This window comes from Xyrauchen texanus, chromosome 19 (assembly GCF_025860055.1).
Source record: "Xyrauchen texanus isolate HMW12.3.18 chromosome 19, RBS_HiC_50CHRs, whole genome shotgun sequence".
In the NCBI taxonomy this organism is placed as follows: Eukaryota; Metazoa; Chordata; class Actinopteri; order Cypriniformes; family Catostomidae; genus Xyrauchen; species Xyrauchen texanus.
The window spans coordinates 1,931,110-1,955,501 of record NC_068294.1 but is presented as its reverse complement, the minus strand read 5'-3'; the positions used below and the strand labels follow the sequence as shown (position 1 = coordinate 1,955,501).

The 24,392-nt window shown below is 46.7% G+C and overlaps 1 protein-coding gene across 3 annotated transcripts in view; it reads right to left on the bottom strand.

Moving 5' to 3' along the window:
* Positions 1 to 379: 379 nt before the first annotated feature.
* gpr174 (G protein-coupled receptor 174) overlaps positions 380 to 24,392 on the bottom strand; it is a 37,073-nt gene continuing 13,060 nt past the window's right edge. For 2 of the 3 annotated variants that reach the window (XM_052150252.1, XM_052150249.1), the window contains exon 2: positions 380 to 2,002. In XM_052150252.1, the coding sequence (XP_052006212.1) occupies positions 717 to 1,706 (990 nt within the window). In that variant the 5' untranslated portion in view covers positions 1,707 to 2,002 and the 3' untranslated portion in view covers positions 380 to 716. Of the gene's footprint in view, positions 2,003 to 16,386; positions 16,415 to 24,392 lie in introns of those variants that run through there. The other variant, XM_052150250.1, reaches the window with a different exon arrangement.

Sequence of the window (24,392 nt, the reverse complement as noted above, 5' to 3'; positions counted from 1 at the left end):
CCTGTAGCTTTGGTCTTCAGCAGTCAACACCGAATGCATTTTACCACCTACTGGTGAGAATTAAAAGCACCAGGTTGAGATTGTGCATTTATAATCTGCTGCTTTTCCTGCTGTTCCTGGATGTGGAAGATTTAATTTCTAACCTAATTTGAACCTCTGAATTTAAGGAAGCAAATTTTCTTAAGCGAAATATAACGGCCTGAATTTTACCAGTTTAAAAATCTGGATGGTATTTTCAAATGAACTGAATATTTTGGAAATTAACTTTAGTAGGTGAATAATAATAAAGAATTTTAATAAAGAAATTAGTTGTGAAATGTTTCTAAATGAAATATTCAATGCTTAAAATACAACTTTGTTAAAATTCAGTCTCTCAAAATTCAAGCAATGTAAATACAATAGATTTAAATCCAAGCACTGTAAATTCAACACATTCAAATGCAAGTACCTGATAATACAATGCATTTAATATTTTGATTAGAGCAATTCAACATGCTTTTATGCTTCAAAGCCTTTAGATATGAATATCCTTCCATATGCAAATACCTGTAATATTTGAACCTTTAGTGCATGTTTTTGTCCTTTGTCAAATGTATTAAAATGTTATAAAAATTCTGCAGCTTGTACATTCACATTTCTCAGCAAAATTGTTTTTAAAGTTCAGCTATTTCCCAATGTAGATAAGGAAGGTTGTTGTCCGAGTATTTCCTATGAGCTCAGTCTATCCTCGCAGCCTCCTGTGTGGAGCAAGATATCCTGCGGTGAAGCTGCAAACTATCCTGCAACTCTGGCCTGGACAGACGGCGCTGGAACTCATCAGTGGTGAAGTAGTACATGACTGGATCTAGACAACAGTTCAAGCTTGCCAAACACAGTGTGATGGGATGTATATGAAGCACGGCACTCTTAAACGTACAACTAACATTAAATTTGGATTTGGCTATAAAGTCTAAAGGGAAAGTGATGTGATAGGGCACGAAACAGACCAGGAACACAGTGGCACAGCTCAAAACCATCTTCAGAGCCTTGTGTTTTTCCCCAGCATCTTGCAGAACACAGGTTTTCTCACGCAGACTTGCTGCGGTAAATAACGTGCAAATGACCACTACAGCCAATGGCAGAAGAAAACCCATGATTTCTGCAACCGTCACGAGGGACACTCCTAATACCTTGCTCAGTTGCATCATTGGTAGTTCAGAGAAGCAGTGTTCAGGAATGGATGGGTTTTTTCTCAGAAGAGGGAACGGTAAGCATCCTAAACACACAAAAAACCACCCTGCAATGCACAAGCTACGATCCTGACGTCTCTTTGTTGCACTGCAGTGCAACGGGTGGATAATGAGTCGACAGCGTCTCACGCTGATGCACACCAGGAAGAAGATGCTGGCATACATATTGACGTACTTAAAATAGAAACAGACCATACAAGCGACCTGACCGAAAGGCCATGACTCATTGAGATAGTAGTAAATGCGCAGAGGTAACGACAACACCTGCAGCAGGTCAGCGATGGCCAGATTGATCATGAATATTACAGCTTTCTTTGTTTCCTTCATGTAGGCATAGAAAATCCAGAGTGCAAGAACATTGCAGATCAACCCAGGTACGAGAATGACCGTGTAGAAGATTGAATAAATCTGATGCTGGTATGTTGATATTCTTTGGTGCTCGATGGTCTCATTGCAAAAGATGTCATTGGCACTCATTTTCTTATTTGATTGGAATTTGAGAATCCTAAAACTCTACAAATGTCCTATATAATTCCTCTTGTGTGTTGAGTTCATCTTGCATTGTGCTGTAGATCCGAGATAACTAATTTTCGTACAATTTCTCAGAGTCCAAAATCCGAAACATCCATGATCTACAGTGACTGTCAATCAACACTAGATTGTTTAAAATATCATATAGAAAATCCCCAAATTTGTCTTCTGACATAGTTGCATCCATGCACACAAGCATATGTTGTTTCTCAGCTGGAGGGTTGGAGTTTGTGTGTCCAGCTCTGGAAAACAGCATGAACAGTTCTAGTTAGATACAGCATTTGTACATTCTCAACACAGAATTTGCATTTCTGACATGCTTACAGTGCCTCTATAGAGGTTTATGTGTGTTTTCAATGAGGAGTGACATACTACTTCTGTTTTACATGTTGTTTTCATATTTATCTAACATCCACTCAAGATGTGCAGCTCACATTTCACCCAAAAATAAAAATATAGAAAACAAAACACTGTATATATATTATATTTTGTTTATAAAGGAAAGGAAGCATATTTTAGGGCATTTGCTGTATTTTTTAAATATTTTTAATGTTTTGCTTTGTGATATTATTTACATGACAAATACAGCACACCCCACTCCCAATTTTTTAATGTCTATAATGATATACAGTATATACAGCAGTGTTTCCCAACCTTTTTTCTGCCATGGCACACTTTTTACAACTAATAAATTCTAGGGCACACCAATATCCCATATAGTCTAAACATCATCAATATTTTTCCTTTTCAAGAACTTGTGCATGTTTTCTGTTCATCTTAGTAGCGTGTTTACTTGTAATGTTTGAAAAATGCACTGAAAAAAAAAAATTGCAATGCCCAAAAAAATTTAATAATAACAATATAAAAAAGTCAAATATAGTGCTTGCGTTAGACTTTCTCATCGTCCGTCATTTTGATGGACAGGGTCGTAATAATCTATTATTACCCGTCATTTTAATTTTCATATTTTAATGATAATAAGAAATTTAATACCTTTTATTTTCATTTACATTTTCCTTTTAATCATGAATTTATAGGACGAGCATATAGCAGATTATGCATTTCTTTATCTATGAAGAGAACAGATGAACAACAGAGACACCACATGAAGCGGATTATTGACCCCCCCCCCCCCGCAGTGACAGCAGAAGCCACTAAAACACAACATATGAACAACGCAATATTACAAAAAACAAATACGTTTAAAATATTAACAAAACACTTAAACAATTTACTGAACAGAACTCAATCGACAACTCAAATCTTCATCCTTCTTAAACTCGCCTGTGCGTAATCAAACGCATCAAGGGAGACTGATGCTGAGGTAACATGTATTTGGAAGAGAGAAAAAAGCTTGCAGTTGCTTTGATAGCAGAAAATAATAAAAGGACTCATTTATGTTTAGGTCTAAGCGATTTCTTGGTTAATTTAAATTAGTTCATTAACTGGGCAGGGGCGTGTCTAGAGCATTTTCAGTGGGGGGGCCATGCTGGGGCACTGCCTCCAAACGGGGTGGCCGCCAGTGACCAAAAAAAAAGCTACATTTTACAGTATATTACGTAAATCCTATTGATTTTATTATTTTTTTTAACTTGAATAAAGTTACTTGTAAACAAATGTAGTAATAAAGCACATTTTTGATTAATTTAGTTTTTTGTCATCCCTGTATATATCCATTAAGTTAAATTTGAGAGCCAGTGTTTATTATTTTTAGTGTTTTCATAAAACTAACAAGTTTATAAAATAAAAGCAATTTTAATAATGAGCAATTTTAAAAACCCAGAAGCAGAAACGATGTCAACTATTTTCTTTTCATTTGTTTGGCCATTACAATATACAGTAGTTTTATTCACAATCTCTTTCAAATAATAATAATTAAAAAAAAATAAAAAAAATTCCCCCCACTGTTATAATTCAAATGGTTTGGCCAAAACATCACAGTGTTTCATTCAACATTTCTTTCAGATTAATTTACACAAAAGCTGAGTAACACAGAGTTAAAGTTTTAGCACTGTAACAGTTCAAATGAAAACACCACAGTTTAAAAATAAAATATGGAACCTTTACATTGTGCTCTGCTAATATATTAAAAAACAGTGTAACCCTGGTTAAATAAAGGAAGTTAAGTTTCATTTATTCGCAATTTATTAACATCTAATTTCCCTAATAAAGGTAAAATAGTGATGTGTAAAAGCGATTTAAGAAAAATAGTGGGCGATTTAAGAAAAGCAGTTATTATTAGTTGAATTTTGATTGACCAATGAGAACGCTCCGACATCATGCGCTGTGCGTGTGTGTGTATGGACGCGCCTGCGTAACGAGAAAAAAAAGAGAGTTGAGCATAGAGGAGAGGAGACGTGAGTCGATCTTCGTGATAAAAGTTAAAAGTATATATTTGATAGAAAAGTAGAAAAAAACGTTAATCTAGTTCATTTCATCAGTGTATGGAGAAGCTGAGTGAGTGTTGCGTTGCATTTTACTCCGGTGAGTCAGCATAACTTTCTAAATGGGAAAAGTTAATGTATTAACTTCCTAACACGATGAAAGATGGTTAATTCGTTTGACTAAAACAGTGTTATTTCCAATTTCATGTCGTATTTCAGTGTTAGAGATTATAGTGAATCGTGTGGATATTCCTCGTTCACCGACGCCATTGCTGGCCATGCGGGCCTGTGAGACGCACCTGGGTGAAAGCAAAACACGATTACTATAGAGGTAAATGAGTAATATATAAGTTATTGTAGGAAACAATGCTATGTTCTACTGTTCAATTGTATTATCTCATTCTAAATGATTATACGTGTGGTCATAGTGAACCGCGTGTTTATTCCTCCATTTCAGTTAACTGGCGCCATTACTGGTCACATGCGCCTGTGTGATAAAGACAAATAGGATTGTTCTAGATGTACATAGTGTAATATCTTTTCTTGAAAAATGATATTTGTATGTTTAATTGTTATTTTGGTTGTTTTGATCTGTGATGTGAAATTATTTCTGAAATCACTAAATCAATGTTCTGGTCTGTGATCAGGCCAGGTTTTTTGTTTTCTTTTTCTTTTCCTTCTTTGTATTTCTATTTTGTCTTTGGTGCTGCGGATTGTGATGTTCCCTTATCGAGAGGTCTCTCCTATTGCGTAAGTAGCTTACGCTATGGGAAAACTCCGTTTCTCGAGAAATATTGAAGTCTTTATGTAAAACGCATTGCAGCTGCACAGCAGACAGTGATGAGCGAAGCAGCTCGGTCATTGGCTGTGCTGCGGCAACTGCTCGAACCAATGACGGGGCGATTTAGATTGGTGGCGCGCCCTGCTTTCGCGCGCTCATAGCCTGCTGAAATTAGCATATGAGGGCTATATAATGAGCATCCCGTCATTCCGGTTCTTTAGATTTAATCTCCTTCAGCGAAGACCTTCTCTTCGCTGGATCCTCCGGATTATTGGAGTCTTTCGCCGCCGTTGACACGCATACAGCGGGACTGCTGAGAGGACGCCGGCACCTTCAGCCGCCTTCAAAGCCTTCTGCTACGGCATCCGGCGCGCATCGCATATCCTTTTTCTTCTGCAAGCGTTAAGCCCCGCGGCGCTTTTAGAATTAAAGAGTGATTTTCCAAGGCGTTGTTGCAAATGCCTTCAGCCTGCGCCTCGTGCAGAGGCCCTCTTCACAGCGGAGATCGGCGCGTCCTCTGCACTCGCTGCCTGGGTCTGGACCATGCAGAAGCTGCACTCATTCAGGGCGGATGTCCTGAATGCGACTCCTTGGGCCTCGCAGGGCTGGCGCTTCGCTTTGCCGTTTTCACCGCAAGCGAGCCAGCTGCCCGATGCTGCCACCTCTGTTCGAGCAGCGCAAGAAAAGCGCCGCTCAGAGGCTGCCAGAGCACCCGACCCGGTGATGTCACGCCGGCTCAGTCCCGCGTGCATCGCCGCTACTAAATGTCTCCCCGCAGCCGGTCCATTTCACGAGGCGGGCCTGCACCCCTCCAACAGCGGTGGGTCTCGTCTCGTTCGGCGCATCGGGGGCGGCGATCGAAAGGATGACAGCCTCTCTTGGCGCTGCATCTGGCGACTGGCGGGCTTGTTCGACCCAGCGCCATCTACAACAGCGGACACGGCGCGGGCACCGTATGGACTTCGGAGATCGTCCGTATCCTGTCCAAGGCCGTGGAAGACCTCGGGCTCGACTGGTCTTCTCGGAAGAACCCACCCGCAGCCGGCTGGACGAGTGGTTCCTGCAGGAGCGCCGGCAGGCCACCCGACAGAGACCCTCTCCTTTCTTCCGAGGTGCACGACGAGCTCACAAAGTCGTGGAAAGCCCGCTCTTCGGCTCGCCTAAAGCCTTCTTTCTCTTCCTCGCTCTCCTCAGTGGGCCGGGCGAGAGAAAGAGGCTACGAGGCAACTCCGCCCCTAGAGGAGACTGTGGCCAACCATCTATGCCCACCCTCCACCGCTGGATGGAAGACCAGAGCTTCTCACCCATCGAAGCCGTGCAGAACCACATCAGCTCTCACCGGTCGGCGCATACGCCGCCGCCCGGTCAAGCTGCGTCAGCGCTGCATTCGATGGCGGTTCTACAAGTGTTTCAAGCCAAACTTCTCCGTTCTATGGGCGAGTCTGGACCTGAACCTGATGCTTTTAAGGACCTGCGCACCGCTACGGACGTAGCTTTGCGAGCCACAAAGGCCACCGCCCAATCCATTGGCGGGCCATGGCTAACTAGTCGATCCTGGCGCCACCTGTGGCTAGCGCTACCGGAGATGAAGGGCGCGGATAAAGCACCCTTCCTTGAAGCGCCTGTCACTCCGGCGGCCTGTTCAGATCTACGGTGAGAGATTTCACGGGCGCTTCACTGCGGCACGAAAAGATTCGCAAGCTATGCATCACTTCCTGCCTAAGCGCTCCAGCTCATCTCAAAAACCGCAGCAGCAGCGAGCCAGGGCAGAGCCACCCGTCTCCCAGCCTAAGAGCAGACCGGAGAAGGGCGCTCGGCGCCGCTCGCGTTCCGCTGGCGAAGAAAGCCGCAGGAGCAACGAGGCCCTCGACCCAGAATCACCCTGAATTCGGAGCCTCGTAAGTCTTCCTAGCAGCAGGAAGGAAAAGAGGAAGTACGTGTCTCGCAGATGCCGGACTGCTTCCTCTCAAACATTCAAAACATTACCCAGTCCCCTTACAGGCAGCTGGAAATGTCTATACAGCAGTCAATGGGCCAATCATAAAACTTGCTCACCTGCAATCAAACGCCGTTTTTACGGCGACACACAGAAATCACCAAAAGAGTCATTTTCTGCCTGTGTCACTAGGGGTTCACATGTCCACACTAAAGTGCGCATTCCCACATATCAATACTGTCCAAACAGTGCCAAACACCTCCCCAGCTCAGGCTGGATGTCCCAAACATGTAGATCGTGTGCCTATTGTCATGTATGCACCGCTACACACAAGCACTGTTCCCACAGTTATAAACACTTCCCCAGTAAAAACGGGAAGTGCTATAAGTGTAGCGCGTGTGCCTGCTGCATTGCACGCACCCCTACACACAGCTACTCACACAGTTTCAAACAGCTATGCGCAAACATCACAGATGTAATGTGCGAGCTAAGAAACTCCCAGCTAAATCGCGGAAAGCTTTATGAGCGTGGTGCGCGTGCCCATAATGATGAATGCACCCCCACTTCAAAACACTGTTCATACAGTTTCAAGCACTCATGCTGTCGGCATTTCGGAAATAGCGCATGTGCCTGTACTCTCACACGCACCTCTGCACTCGGCACTCAATACAGCTGCTCAGCGCACCTGCGCCTCTGAGAGCTGTAGATTCTGTGTTAGCACAAAGCGATTTGCCGGCGGGGCCCATACGTCACTACGACACACCCCCAGCCGGCATTCAGCCCATATCTGTGCGAGCAGAAGCCTGGGAAAAAATCCCGACATGCGAAATGGGTTTTGAACATAATAAAACACGGATACTCACTTCATTTCGCTCGCAGACCACCCGGCTTTTCAGCGGTGGTCGAGACGAAAGTGAGGAAAGATGTGTCACATGTTCTACGCACCGAGGTGCTCAAACTGATAGAGAAGAGCTATAGAAACTGTTCCTCCCTCTTTGAGCGAGGCGGGTTTCTACAGCCGCTATTTTCTCATCCCGAAAAAGGACGGTGGCCTTCGCCCCATCCTGGATCTCAGACATCTGAACAAAGCGTTAATGATTCGCTCATTCAGAATGTTAACAACCAAACATATCCTCGCGCAAGTTCGCCCCGGGGATTGGTTTCTATCAGTGGATCTGAAAGATGCTTACTTTCACATCCCGATAGCGCCTCATCACAGGCCTTTTCTGAGATTCGCTTTTGAGGGACAGTCATATCAGTACACAGTACTACCATTCGGCCTATCATTGTCCCCCGTACATTCACGAAATGTATGGATGCAGCACTTTCCCCCCTGAGACAGCGGGGAGTGCAGATACTGAATTACCTCGACGATTGGCTAATCATAGCACAATCAGAGGTTCAGTTAATGACACACAGATCTTGGACTATCAGCCATTTACAATGCCTGGGTCTGAGAATAAATTTTGCAAAGAGCGTGCTATCCCCCAGCCAGAATATTTCTTTTCTGGGAATAGTGCTAGACTCAGTGCAGATGACAGCGCCCTCTCATCAGAAGCTAGCTCTCTGTCGACGCCTTGCAACATCGTTCAAAAGCGGCGCGACGCCCCGTCAAGCGATTTCAAAAATGCTTCGGCCTCATGGCCTCGGCATCAGCTGTACTCCAGCTAGGATTGTTGCACATGCGTCCTCTCCAGCGCTGGCTCAAGAGCAGCGTCCCCACTCCGCAGCGTGGCGCTCAGGCCACTTTTTGATCAGAGCGAATCACGGCTGTATAAAAGCCCTGACGCCCTGGAAAGCCATAAAATGGTATCAAACCGGCGTGAGTCTGGGCGTGAATACTGCGGAGAAAAATGATCACGACAGATGCCTCCAAAATAGGATGGGGGGCCCTTTACGAGGGCAGGCCTGTTTCCGGTTTTTGGTCAAACCCGGAAAAGTGCCTACATATAAACTGTCTGGAAATGAAAGCGGTCGCCTGGGCTCTCAGAGCCCTGCTTCCGTACCTGCAAAACGAACACGTCTTGGTCCGAACGGACAACATGACGGTAGTTTCGTATATAAATCGCCAAGGTGGACTCAGGTCGAGCTCCCTGCACTCTATGGCCAGGGAGCTCATCCTATCGTCACAACACCAGGCGTCCTGAACCAAGGAGGGACATGCTATCCAGAGACAAAGTTCTCCCAGGAGAATGGTCTCTCCACCCTCAGACGGTTCAGTGGTTATGGCGAACCTTTGGCGAGGCAGAGGTCGACCTCTTCGCCTCCAAGGAAAACGCGCACTGCCCTCTCTTCTCAAAAAGCACGGACGCGGTCGCCCAAATCTGGCCGAGCCGCCCCTTGTATGCTTTTCCCCCGATCACGATGCTGCCTCAGGTCATCAGTCGGATCAGGGAGGTGAAATGTGCAGTGCTCCTGGTAGCCCCACTCTGGAAAAACCAGACGTGGTTTCCAGAGCTGGTACAGATGATGCAATCTGCCCCATGGCCGATTCGCTGAGGCAAGACCTCCTCGGACAGGCCAGCGGGATGATTCTTCATCCCGCCCGATCTGTGGGCCCTCCATGCATGGCCCCTCAACGGGTTCCCGAGAACCTCCCCAGTGGAGTTCTGAAAACCATTGCTGAGGCACGAGCCCCCTCTACGGCTTGTATGCCCAAAAGTGGAAAGTGTTCAGTGACTGGTGTGATACCAAGAGCTTGAACCCCAAAACGTGCAAGATACCGAGTGTACTTGCCTTTTGCAGGAGCTGCTGGAGGCGGGCCGCACACCCTCCACGCTCAAAGTCTATGTGGCTGCCATAGCAGCGTCACACAATCCTGATAAAGGACATTCATTGGGAAAGAACGATCTGATTGTTCGTTTCCTAAGAAGCGCTAGGAGGATGAACCCTCCTCGCCCACCTTCGGTGCCGATCTGGGACCTGGCCACGGTCCTGGAAGCACTCAAAGGTGCCCGTTCGAACCTCTCCGAGCCGTGCATCTCAAGCAGCTCTCGCTCAAAACCACGCTCTTGCTGGCACTTCGCTTCAGTTAAAAGAGTAGGCGACCTGCACGCGCTGTCATCAAGCTGCTTGCCTGGAATTTGGACCTAACGACTGCAGAGTTGTCCTTAGGCCAAAGCACGGGTACATTCCTAAGGTGCTCTCTACACCCTTCAGAGCACAGGTGATATCTCTGGCAGCCTATCGTCTTCAGCAGGCGAGGGCGACGCAAACTTACTCTGCCCGGTCAGGGCGCTCAGAGTATATTTGGAGCGTTCTGCCCTGTTCAGACAGGCGGAACAATTATTCGTATGCTTTGGCGGCCGAACTAAGGGTCTCGCTGTCTCAAAGCAACGAATATCAGCTGGATAGTGGATGCTATAGCGCTAGCTTATGAGGCCAAGGGCCTTCAATGCCCCTTAGGCGTCAGAGCTCACTCTATGAGGAGCATGGCCTCCTCGTGGGCATGGTCGAGTGGGATACCCATTCAAGATATTTGTCGTGGCGGCAGGCTGGGCCTCGCCTCGACATTTATCAGGTTTTATAACCTACAGGTCCCCTCACTACATTCCAACATTCTATCAGTCTGACTGTGGAATGAACTGGAGTATGTACATGCTGGGCATTATCTCCTCCCTTATAAGATCCGTCTCTGACCGGCTTAGAGGTTTATTATGCGTACCAGTACATAAAAACTCAGTACATAAGATATGTGTTTGTGTTTGTACAAGGAGCACCCCACCTTGTAGGTAAGGAGCCCTGTCATACCCCACTAAATAGCTTCGCCTCTGGCCGGCTCGTGGAACATCACTTTGCTTTAAGGCTCAGGCACCGCCTCTGGCTTTATACAGCGAAGTCAGCACGCCTGGCGTTTTACATGGGGTTCCCATAGCGTAAGCTACTTATGCAATAGGAGAGACCTCTCGATAAGGGAGCGACTCGGTTACTAACGTAACCTCGGTTCCCTGAGAGAGGAACGACTATTGCGTAAGCTGCCGTGCCTGTGCTTGGTCAGTCGCTTCAGTCGATTGAACCTAAAGAACCGGAATGACGGGATGCTCATTATATAGCCCTCATATGCTAATTTCAGCAGGCTATGAGCACGCGAAGCGGGCGCGCCCCATTGGTGGCGCGTTCTAAATCGCCCGTCATTGGTTCGAGCAGTTGCCGCAGCACAGCCAATGACCGAGCTGCTTCGCTCATCACTGTCTGCTGTGCAGCTGCAATGCGTTTTACATAAAGACTTCAATATTTCTCGAGAAACGGAGTTTTCCCATAGCATAAGCTACTTACGCAATAGTCGTTCCCTCTCTCAGGGAACCGAGGTTATGTTAGTAACCGAGTCGTTCTGTGATATCCTGTGAGAAATTTCAAGTCTGATGGCGAGCCACCCGAATCTACTACAGTGAAAGAATCTACTACGGTGAAAGGGCAACAACTCGTGGCGAAGAGGACAATATCCTTTCCTTCCTTCTCCAGTCTTGCTGTAGCGAGACAATTCAAATTTAGAGACTATTGAGTTTTTTCTTTTCATCAAGATTGACAGACGAATACAGAGACTGATAAGAAACTGATATGTGCTTTGAAAAGCATTGAACACTCGTGATGGTGTATGGTTATACATAGCCAAAATGTATTGGTAAATTTTTTGATTAATATTGAGGTTCTTGTTCAATCAAACGATTGACAGTCGTGATATTTTGAGAAAAGAGTGTTTAAGAAAACACACCACTCTATTATTTATTATTTTATTTATATATTTTATTTTGTCATTGCAATTATCTGTGTATGTTCTGGGGTAAAAGAAGAGTGCACTCTAGGGGAAATTTTCATGGTTGAACTGTGTATAATTGACTGACATAATTTTTTTTTTTTTATTCTATTTATTTTCATTGGAAACCAAATTACATACCAGTTCATATCTAACTTGTGTTGTCTGTTTCTCACCACAACCCGCTACCTCCTTTACGAACTTAAAAATCTTCTGCTAAATCTATCTACACCCACAGCAATTCATTTAATTAATTAATTATTAAATTCTTAGACACCCGTTACAACAGTCTTTAGTTTAGAAACAATAAAAACAGTAGCAGAAAGAGAGGAAAACAGTCGAAAAAGAAAGAAGGCAGACCTCAACTAAAATAGCTGGATTCTTCTGTTTCGGTGGTGACTGGCAAGCTCACCATTATTATTTATGATGGTTGCAGAGTTATTATCTATATTGATTAAAAATAATGGTATTGAAGGTCTTCCAGTGTTGGATAGACATATACTTATAAGCCAGTTTGCTGACAATACAACATTGTTTCTAAAGAATGAATATCAAATTCCATTAGCTTTACATTCGATTAACCAGTTTTCTAAAGCTTCGGGGCTACATTTAAACCTAAACAAATGTGTAATGTTAACTCACTGCATGAGTTTCCTTTGCAGTCATTATCTAATATTCAAATTAAAAGGGAAGTTAAATATTTGGGGATTATTATTTCTAAAGATAAAGATGTTATGGAGAATAAAAATGTGTTGAATAACATAGATAAATGTAAGTCCATATTGAATAGATGGCTGCAGAGGGATCTTACGATTTTTGGAAGGGTTCTTTTATCTCAAATGGATAGTTTGTCCAGACTCATCTATCCAGCCTTCTCCTTGCCCATATCGACACGAATGATTAAATTAATAACTAAGGTGAATTTTAAATTTATTTGGAGAAATAAGTGTCAGTACATTAGAAAGGAGGACATGATTAAAAAATATGAAGACTGTGGGGTGAATGCTATCGACATTATGAATGGTGTTTTGTAATTGAAATGGTTAAAATCCTTCATTCAAAATAGCCACTCCTTTTGGTTTATTGTCCCCAATACTATCTTTAACAAACTGGGGGGAATACACTTTCTGTTATGTTGTGACTTTGAGTGCACCTCGTTACCAGTTAAACTTTCAGCCTTCCATCAGCAAGTGCTGCTCTATTGGAAACTATTGTTCAAACATAACTTCACTCCTCACAACACTCCAGTTTGGAATAGTAGATATATAAAGTTTGGCAGAAGATCTGTATATCTTGAGGAATGGATATCTAAAGGGATTTGGGCTATTGCCCATTTCTTGGATGATAATGGAAATTTGTTACTGTATAGAGAGTTTTGTGAGAAATTCCAAATACAGTGTACCGTTAATATTTGTAATAGAATGATTAGAGCTATACCAATTCTGTTAAGATTCATGTTTAAAGAAGACATGTTGTACTCCAAAATCTCCCCAGTACTGAGACAGCTCTCCTTAGAAGGTTATGATTTTTGTGATAAAAAATTTAGAAATAGAGTCATTAGAATTTTTTTTTTACAGGCTTATTACCCAAACCCAATTAGACGGGAATACGTGCATAAAAATTTTGATAAGGTTGAAATAAAAAAAAAATTGTCTTTTCCTCTCCCTCCTAAAGCTAAGGAGGTGAACTTCACAATTTTAAATGAGATTTATCATACTAAAGAATTTTTAAGATTGAAATTTAATTTTGATGTGAATAATTGTGTTTTTTGTGAAACAAATATTGAAAATCTAGAGCATGTCTTCTTTGATTGTGATACGGTGCAACCCTTTTGGAGTGAGGTGCAGAACTGGTTAAGGTCTAGGAGGGTTGAACTCCCACCTCTCACGTGGAAGTTAATTAGGTTTGGTGTTTGTCTGGAAAACAAAGATTGTGATTTTGTTATTAATTTCTTGTTATGTTTTGGAAAGTTTTTCATTCATAAATGCAGATGGTTTAAATCTAAACCCAACTTTAATCACTGGATGAATGAGGTTAAACTCTTGTGCAAATCTTTACAATTTGTTAAAAATCAGAAAGCCCTTAAACTGATTTCTCTTTTGGATACGTTTAAATTAATTTAAAAAGTCCCTTTTTATTTTTATTTATTTTTTTTTTTTCATTTTTTTATTTTTTTTTTTCTATTTAATTATTGGTTTGTTCATAGTGTGTTTTCTGTTCTTTGTACTAGCTATGCTCAACCTATGGCTGAACAACTGAGGTTATATTCAGAGATTTGCTGATGTACCTTGTTTGTTTGTGTTGTTGAAGGATAACAGTAGTTATTTGAGAAAATTGTTATGTATATTTAATAAAAATTAAAAATTAAAAAAACTTATTTGAATCACGAACTTCAGTAGAGTCTATAAACTGATTGGCCGTAAAATGAACCAATCACAAGACATCTTAAAGGGGGGGCACCTGGGGTGGCCAATCGAATTTCAGGGGGGGCCGGTGCCCCCTCCCCCGGCCACCACGTAGACCCGCCCCTGTAACTGGGGTCTCTGATATTCATAAACTATAAGGTCATATTTAATTAAAAGAAATGATGAGACATTCAATGTCTCTTCACAAATATTGACAGTTTTTAAATATTTCTTGTTGGTTAGTACTCTCAAAGACATAATTAGTGAAGCAAAAATGTGTGTGAGAAAAACACTTTGGTGTAAAGCAGTGGTTCCCAAACTTTATACAGTGTCGTACCTCTTCAAACATTCAACATCCTTTTGCGTACCCCCTCTCTAACGCATAGATAAAATTCACACAAGTTCATTTGAAAATATGTCTGTTTAACACAATTATCTTTGTAAAACAACTCCTTTATATTAAACATGTTATATTTATACATGTTCTTGCCGATTGAGATGGGAATGCTAGATATTATAACAGAATAAGTTGAAAACTCCCCCCTCATTGCGAATGCAATAGCGTTCGGTTCTGTGCATGGAATTGCGCATCATTGCAGGTACGGCATTGCCGGACGAATTCGAGCATTAAGTATCTGTTGCATGGTCAGCTCAAGGGGCTTTTTATGTCACCTTTGACACTCGCAAGGTTGAGCTCATTTGTTGAAAAAACATCACGCAACAATGTAAAAACAGGTCTCTACCTTGCGAGCAAATGTGATTGAAAATTACTGTGTGTGAATATGGAAATTATTTGGTGCTGCTGAATATCTGACACCTGTCATCAAAGCTTTTGGACTTATACCATCAGAATCAAAACTCCCTATGCATCTAACCTTAAATACAAATTACATTTTAAACTGCGAAAAAACAAAAAAAAAAAACAAAAAAAACTAAAATCGTGGACGAATGACATGTCTGGTAAAACAGTTAATTGCACGGAAAAGTGGTAAGCACATATACAAACTGTTGTAATTCCTACACCGTTCACCTGATTTGGATGTAAATACCCTCAAATTAAAGCTGAAAGTCTGCAGTTAAAGCACATCTTGTTCGTTTCATTTCAAATCCATTGTGGTGGTGTATAGAGCCAAAAAGATTAGAATTGTGTCGATGTCCCAATATTTATGGACCTGACTGTATATTTAACTTGACACAGTGAACTAAACATTTTATGTTTATGATGCAACGCACCCAAGACGCGACACAAGCTTGTCTGACGCAGGTCGTATGGTCTTTACCTCACAAATATTTAATTACAAACAAGGTTAAGGAGGTGTCCTTTAAACTGTTACACCGTTTTTACCCAGTCAATCTTTAAGAAACATGCTCCCTGAAATAGATCCACTTTGCTCCTTCAGTAATGCTGTAGATTAATCTGCCCCTCACATTTTAGTAGTATTTTGGAGAAAATTTTGTTTGTTTGTGCGTACCTATATTTTAACAAGTTTTTCTTTGCTTTATAAATATGTTTTATTTGGTTTTCACAGATTTGATAACTTAAGTTAATATTTTCTGATTAATCTGTTTATTTTTCTTGCCAAGTGTTTTATACATAAGTGTAAATTTATGTCTATAAAGCCCCTATTTGCACTTTTTTGTAAAGACTTGAAATATTATTTAAATACTCTTTGTACCTCCAACAACTCCAAAGCATTGAAAACCATTGCACTATGTAATGAATATAATGTCTTGGCATTATTGTAAAATATATCTGTAGTATTGTGTACTATGTATACCCCTGACTTGTTTAAAATAAAAATATTAAAATGTCTGACGCAGGTGTACATTGACGGGTCCTTAAACAAACCCTCATAATAAATCTCCAACTGATTGACAAATTCACTTGTGAAATGGATTGCTGTGAACTGTAGGCCAATGATTGACTTATGATCAATAATATGGTAGTAAACAATACATTGTATTATAATATATATATATTTTTTTTAACAGTTAAAGATAACTGTATAATTATTTCATCATTATATATTTAATTATTGTTATATGAGGGGCTTCCTCAGCAAATATTTGTATGTGTGATTAATCGCAATTAATTAATCGGGACACCATGTAATTAATTCGATTACATTTTTTTATCTAATATAGCGAATGCCGGGTGAACTGAATCGCATAGTCGAGGCGGATGGTCCTGGCCAACCAGCACGACGGGCAGTGAAAGCTAACTGTTGGGCGCGAGGGGCACTAACGGGACGATCGCTTTTGAAGTACCAGGCGGGGCTTCGCGGCGGGGGGAGCAGGTAATACCGCGTCGGGAGGCAGAAGAGCATTCCGAGGCTTGGGTGCTGAGAAAAGACTCAAAACACTTACCTTGCTCCATGCACCCAGCAGGTGGTGGGTTAGAGACTGAGGAAGAGGTCCTGGAAAGGCGTCTTCGGAACTCGTCAGCGCTGGCCTGCCAGGGCTGAACAGTCGCGGGTCCGGAATTGATGAAGCTGCGTCTGGGGAGCCGGGACTGTCGAGTTTTGGAGCCGGGGTGCCGTGAGAAAGGCGCTGGATGGCCCAGGGAGTGATAAAATTGCTATTTTATTGAGAATGTGGGTACTGCAGCCTGAAGGTGGTGCGGAAAATGAAACAAGGATTCTCCTTCCGGCCCTCCACCAGGGGACGGAGTGGTATTGGTACCAGCTCTGGAGTGAACGTCTGACTGCCTGGGTCGCCCGTCTCAGGAGCACTTCGGAGCTTTCCGGGTCCTGGAAGGGGTCCTGGAGACGGGGTCGTACACTGCCTGCGAGATGCTCAATGCTGGGGCTGAGAGATGGGCCCATGTTGAGGCAGAGCTACCTGTTGTTTAGCCGCAGGGGGACGCTGTCAGCAAGCAGGTGGGGCGCGCTGGTTTGGTGGCACCTCGGCACGATGTGGGTTATCACCGCCATCTGCTTCTTCGCTGCCCAAAACTGCTGGACGAAGTAGTTGACGGTGTCGCCGAAGAGGCCAAGCTGGGAGATGGGGGCTTCTCAACGTCACGCATCTCGACCATGTTCAGCCAGAGGTGATGCTCCTGGACCAAGTGGCTGGCCATCGCCTGCCCGAGTGCCTGCACTGTGACCTTTGTGGCTCTGAGAGCGAGGTCAGTGGCAGAGCACAGTTCCTGCAGCATGTCGGGGCCTACCCAGGGACTGCCCAGGTGCAGATCTTTGAGTGCCTTGGCGGACCTGCAGGAGAAGCATGGCATGCAGGGCGGAGGCGGCCTGTCCGAAGCCGCTGTAGGCTTTAGAGGTCAGTGATGATGGAAGTTTCCACTCCATCCTTGCGCTCATAGCGGCCTGGGAAAGCATAGCGGACAACCGCGCATCAGCCTCAGACTGGCTGAGGAAACCCGAAGGTGGCAGCCCAGACAAGTCATCAGCATCAGACGCTCTCCGATGCAGCGGCAATGTCGTCATCCAATTCTGGGGGCTCAAGGGAGAATGCTGACTGGCCGTGAGGCGAGCTGCACTAATCCCGAGCTGGGACGGAAGCAAGCAAACGTGCCTGGGGGCAGGTGGTTCGTGGGGATTTACCCGGCGAAACAGAGCCTGTCGTCAACCCCAAATCGCCTTCATCGCCAACCACATAATCCTATAGGAAGAATGAAAGATGCGGGGGGGCGGCTGAAGTGGCTTTCTTTCGTGAAGAAAGAAAGCCGCGACCACAATGTTGCCATGGCTATGTTCTCGCACTGAGAGCATGAACCATTCATAAAACGCTGCCTGCTGTGTATTGCTCTTTTATGAGTGAAAACTCAAACTCTTTTAGAGAAACAAACTCTTTTAGGAGGGGAGAACACTCTTTTACTGTAAAGCGTGCAGAGAGAGAGAATGCCAGCTGGAAACGCGCCATAGATCCAACAGCAGTGCTTCTCGCCAGTAGAGGTGAGTGGAACAGTGGTGAACTCAGCTTTGCTGTTGCACAACCGCTCGGCTCCGAAGAAAGATTCTGACTGACAGACGCACGCCCGCTTCCCTTTATAACCGTATGTCCGGGGGCGGGGTACACAAATTCTGTCTGCCAGATTTCACATTGGCCTTTTCTCAAGTTCAGAGGTACGAGAGGTTCCCAAGGAAGATCCCTTGTGTCACTTCATTCGACACAACGTTGAGTGACAGAAGGGGAACACCTCATTTACATTTTCACTTGTCATGATAAGAAATGAAATCAGCTTCTTTCAGCTCATTGTGGAAATGCATTTTTATTTGGGCATTTCTAACTTGCGCTGACTGACAGAACAATAAAGAGTGTGAGCACTAAGCATCTGACGTCTTCGCCATGGTAGATACTTCTCTGCATTTGTTGAAAGACTAGAATGAAAGTATCGTCAAATCAACGTGCGATGCAATGAAATTGATTCTCTTCTCTGAAAACGATACCAGAGACAATAGTGAGAAGGAAAATGAGGATATTTAATTAAAGGTGAAAGTGAGCCTACCAGTTGAAACTGGGCCATAATGACATTTTTTTGAGAATTGTCAGGACACACCTCTTAAAACCGGGACAGTCCCGGGTAAACTGCGTCCTGTATTGATTTAATATTAAACGCAAATATGTTCCCTTTATTACTGAATGATTCCGTATTATACATGGCAGTTTATATTTTGAAGAAAAGACGAAAGGAAAGCCGTCGATGGGCATGTCTGACAGCAGTTGAGCTTTTCTCTCTGAATTCACATGTGAAGAACTTCACTCTCTGTGTCAGGCATTGCCAGCCCTGTCTATTAAGCAACATATGCAGCTAAATAGGACCCCCATGGCCACCAGGGGCCCCCCTACCATGGGTTTGAGTGTAGCCAAATAATTATTTGCAATAAGTGTAAATATTACTGGGCACACAGCCCGGCTATATATATAATGCTGATTTTGTTTTCACAAATGGGAAGAAACTAGGGCTGTCAATTGATAAAAAAAATTTATCAAATTAATTACATGATATGAGTAATTAACTGCAATTGATCGCATATATAAATATTTGCTGAGAAAGCCCCTCAAATAACAATTCAGATAATTAAAATGCATTGCCTTATTGTGGTATATTGATAAGACAAAAAAAGTGGCTTTAGAAGGTATATATATTTCCCCTTCTGTCGCTCTCTCCACGTTGTTTCAGAGAAGCGACACTAGGGGTCTCTCTTGAGCGCCGATATTCACCTCTGAACTATGAAAAAAGGCCAATGAGAGTTGGCAACCAGTATTTGCATGTCCCGCCCCCGGACATACGGGTATTTAAGCGGCGCAAATACGGGAGTTCATTCAGAAAATTTCTTCGGGAGCCGATGGTCGTGTCTGCAACTGCTGCATACTACACACCGAGTTCCTGTCATCCCTCTGCTGCATAACTGTTGGATTCCAAGGCGCACAACAGCGGCTTTCTCCTGTTTGCACGGCTGTGCATTCCTGCCCCTGGGCACATTGACAGTGCAGATTTAAAAACTCTCACGAGTTTTTTCCCTAAAAGAGTGATTTTATTTAAGAGTAATTTCCTCTCAAAGAGCAAAACACAGCGGCGTTGAACGTCCTTTTAAGGACGCGTCTTTATAAAGATGCATTTCCGCCCCTGTGTTGTTTCTGGATGCGGTAGAGTGCTCTCCGCTTCCGACGGCCACAGGCGCTGTCTCGTGTGTCTGGGTAGCGATCACACCGAGGCTGCGTTTGTGGATGGTTCATGTTCTCACTGCGAGAACATGACTATGACAACGTTGCGGTCGCGGCTTGCTTACAACCGTGAGCAAGCCACTCCAGCCGCCCCTGTATTGCTCCTTCTTCCCACGGGATTGAGGACGATGCGGCTGGCGATGGAGGCGATTTGGGGATGGCTGCAGGTGCAGCTCCGCCGGGTACGCCCCCTCGGACCACCCGTGCCCCAGCACGCTCGTTGATTCCCGTCCGTGCTTGAGGCGGCGGCGACTCGCCTCACAGCCAGTCAGCCGACCCTCTTGCGATGGAAGCCGATGAGCTCGCCCGCGACATCGGAGGGCGCGGCATCTGATGCAGAGGACTCCCCTGGGCTGCCGCCTTCGGGCTTGCACGCCCAGGCTGAGGCGGACGGACAGATGTCCGACATGCTTTCCCGGGCAGCCAACAGCGTGGGCTTGGATTGGAACCCTCCATCCTCCCCACAGCCATCACGGCTGGATGACTGGTTCCTGGGGTCTGCGCGCAGCTCACAGCCTCGCCCCCCCCCCGGTTCCGTTTTTCCCGGAAGTGCATGACGAGCTGACGTCTTCGTGGAGAGCACCCCTCTCCACTTGTCACACCGCCACAGGCTCGTCCGTCCTTGCCACCATCGACGGCGGAGCGCGCCACGGGTACGCGGCAATTCCCCAGGTGGATAGGGCGGTTGCGATCCATCTATGCCCCGTTACCCCTACCACCTGGCGAGGTCGCCCCGTACTCCCTTCCCGGACCTGTAGAGCAACCTCCTCGCTGACAGCGAAGGCCTACAGCGCCACTGGACGCGCCGCTTCCGCCCTGCATGCCATGGCTCTCCTGCAGGTCCACCAAGCCAAGGCACTTCGCAACATGCACGGGGGTGGCCCTGATCCCAACACGCTGCAGGAAATGGGCTCAGCGGCCGACCTCGCCCTGAGAGCGACGAAGGTCAGAGCGCAAGTGCTCGGGCAGGCGATGGCCACGCTAGTGGTCCAGGAACGTCAATTGTGGCTGAACATGGTCGAGATGCGTGAAGCCGACAAGACTCGCTTCCTCAACGCCCCTGTCTCCCAGTTCGGCCTCTTCGGCGACACCGTCGAGGACTTTGCCCAGCAGTTCTCCAAGGTAAAGAAGCAGACGGAGGCCATCTCTCACATCATGCCTCGCCGCAAGCCTGCCGCCACGGCCCATGCCCCGTCTGCTCGCCGAGGGCGTCCTCCCGCGGCCAGAAGACAAGCTCCTGCTCCGCCTCAACCCGGGCCAAGCTCTCAGCCCCAGCGTCGAGCAAACCACGGGAAGTGCACGCCCCCTGTCTCACGGACCCCCTCGAGGACCCGGAAGGCTCCCAGGCGCTCCTGAGACATCGCACCCAGAGTCCAAGAAGTTAGCTCCGGAGGTGGTAAGACCGCTCCGTCCCCCGGTGGAGGGCCGGGAGGAGAATCCTGTGTTTTTCATTAGCCGCACCCCTTAACGGGGCTGCGGTACCCAAATTCTCAATAAAAGAGCTATTTCCTTTGTCTCTAGGGCATATGGCCCGCAAATGCCGTTCTCACGGCACTCTGCTTTCAGGCCTCAACAGTCCCAGCTCCATGGACGCGGTCTCCCGCCTTCAGCCCCACGACTGTTCCCGGCCGGCCGGTTCAGAGGAGTCCAGAGGGCGCCAGCATCAGACCTCCTCCTCAGTCACGAACCCGCCCCTGCCAGGTCGCGTGAGCAAGGTAAGTGCTTTGAGTTTATTCTCAGCACCAGAGCCTCGGGACGCCAAGTTGCCTCCCGACGCCACGTTACCTGTTCCGCACCGCTCGCGAAGCCCGCCGAGTACGTCCAAAAAACCCGTCCCTTTGGTGCCCCTAGTACGGAGTTTAGAGGCGTGGCTTTCACTGCCCAACCCGTCACGCTGGCTGCACCGGACCATTCGACTCGGTTATGCAATTCAGTTTGCCAGGTCTCCGCCCCCCTTCGTGGGCGTACATTTTTCCGCAGTACACGGCCAACATGCCCATTCCCTGCGCGAAGAAATCGCCTCCCTTCTATTAAAGGACGCGATAGAGCCTGTCCCTCCAACCGAAACGAAGAAGGGTTTCTACAGCCCTTACTTTGTTGTACCCAAGAAAGGCAGCGGCTTACGACCGATCTTGGACCTGCGAGTTTTCAATCGGACCTTGTCCAAACTCCCTTTCAAAATGCTCACCCAGAAACAAATTCTATCTGGCGTCCGACATCTAGATTGGGTCGCAGCGGTAGACCTGAAGGACGCGTACTTCCACGTCTCAATTTGCCCTCGACATCGACCCTTCTTACGGTTCGTGTTCGACGGTCAGGCGTATCAGTACAAAGTCCTCCCCTTCGGCCTGTCTCTGTCCCCTGGCGTCTTCACGAAAGTCGCAGAGGCAGCTCTTGCCCCGCTCTGAGTAGCCGGCATACGCATACTCAATTACCTCGACGACTGGCTCATACTGGCTCACTCTCGAGAGTTACTATGCGCACACAGAGACCAGGTGCTCAGGCACCTCAGCCGTTTGGGGCTTCAGGTCAACTGGGAAAAGAGCAAGCTCTCCCCGGTCCAGAGCATCTCTTTTCGCGGCACGCACAACGTAAAAGTTACCCCTGCCTGCCGCCAGACCTTCAAACCCTGGACAGACCTTTGCTTTCTAAGGGCTGGAGTACCCTTGCAGCAGGTGTCCCGACGCGTTCTGGTCACGACCGACGCCTCCAAATTGGGTTGGGGCGCCGTGTGCAACGGGCGCGCAGCCGCAGGCCGGTGGAACCGAGGCCCGCTGCGCTGGCACATCAACTGCCTAGAGCTGCTGGCTGTTTTTCTGGCCCTGCAGAAGTTTCTTCCATTAATTCGGCACAAACACGTCTTAGTCAGGACAGACAGCACCACGGTTGTAGCCTACATGTACCGCCAAGGTGGAGTACACTCCCTCCACATGTCACAGCTTGCCCGTCGTCTCCTCCTATGGAGTCAGCAGCGACTGGAGTCACTGCGCGCCACTCACATCCCCGGCAACCTCAATGTGATGGCGGACACGCTGTCAAGACAAAGCTTGCCCGGTGGAGAGTGGAGACTCCACCCCCAGTCGGTCCAGCTGATTTGGGACCGGTTCGGCAAGGCCCAGGTAGACCTGTTTGCCTCCCAAGAAACCTCCCACTGCCCGCTCTGGTATGCCCGGACAGAGGCTCCCCTCAGGGCAGATGCGCTGCCACAGAGCTGGCCCACGGGGCTGCGCAAGTACGCATTTCCCCCAGTGAGCCTTCTTGCACAGGTGCTATGCAAGGTCAGGGAGGACGAGGAGCAAGTCACTCTGGTAGCCCCCTACTGGCCTACCCGGACTTGGTTTTCGGACCTCACACTCCTCACGACAGCCCCTCCCTGGCGGATTCCCCTGAGGAAGGACCTTCTTTCTCAGGGACGGGGCTTGCTCTGGAACCTCCACGTCTGGCCCTTGGACGGGATGCGGAAGATCTAGCCGGCCTACCACCGACCGTCATAGATACAATCAATCAAGCCAGAGCCCCCTCTACCAGGCATCTCTACGCTCTAAAGTGGCGTCTGTTCGCGGACTGGTGTTCTTCCCGAGCTGAAGACACGCAGAAGTGCGCAGTTAGGTCAGTGCTCGAGTTTCTTCAGGAGAGGCTGGAGAGGAGGCTGTCCCCTTCCACCCTCAAGGTGTATGTCGCCGCTATCGCGGCCCACCATGACACGGTAGACAGCAAGTCTCTTGGTAAGCACGACTTAATCGTCAGGTTCCTAAAAGGTGCCCGGAGGATAACTCCCTCCCGGCCTAACCTCTTCCCCTCCTGGGATCTCTCGGTCGTCCTTACGGGCCTCCAGAGACCCCCCCTTCGAGCCGCTTCTCTCTCAAGACTGCCCTGCTGATCGTGCTCGCTTCCATCAAGAGGGTCGGGGACCTGCATGCGTTCTCTGTTAGCGACGCTTGCCTGGAGTTCGGTCCGGCAGATACTTTCGTGATCCTAAGACCGCGACCGGGCTATGTGCCCAAGGTTCCTACCACGCCCTTCAGGGATCAGTTAGTGAACCTGCAAGCGCTGCCCCTGGAGGAGGCAGACCCAGCCCTTTCACTGCTGTGTCCAGTACTTGCTTTACGTATTTATCTGGACCGCACACAGAGCACTAGACGCTCTGAGCAGCTCTTCGTCTGCTTTGGGGGACAGCAGAAAGGGAATGCTGTCTCCAAGCAGAGACTCGCCCACTGGGTTGTCGACGCCATTTCCCTGGCTTATCACACCCAGGCCGTGCCCCCCCCCCCCTTGCGGGTCTGAGCTCACTCCACCAGGAGTGTTGCGTCCTCATGGGCACTAGCTAGGGGCACTGCCCTAGCAGACATTTTTAGAGCAGCGGGCTGGGCAACACCTAACACTTTTGCGAGATTCTACAATCTCCGAGTTGAGTCAGTATCGTCTGGTGTTCTCTCAGGTACTGAGCCCGTAGAACTCGGTGGCACGCCCACGATCTGACCAGGTGAATTGCTTGCACCTAGCGCCCTTCCCCCTAACCAGGGGAAACAGTGCGCCTTCATTCCCAGGAGATCTCAGGTTTGGGACACTGGTCGATTCCTCCCTAGCCCTCATGGGTCGCAGTTCAGCGGAGGAACTCGCTGACCCAAGCCACTGCGGGTACCGTAAGCTACCCTGTACTGGTATAGGTGCTCCACAGGTAAGGCCTC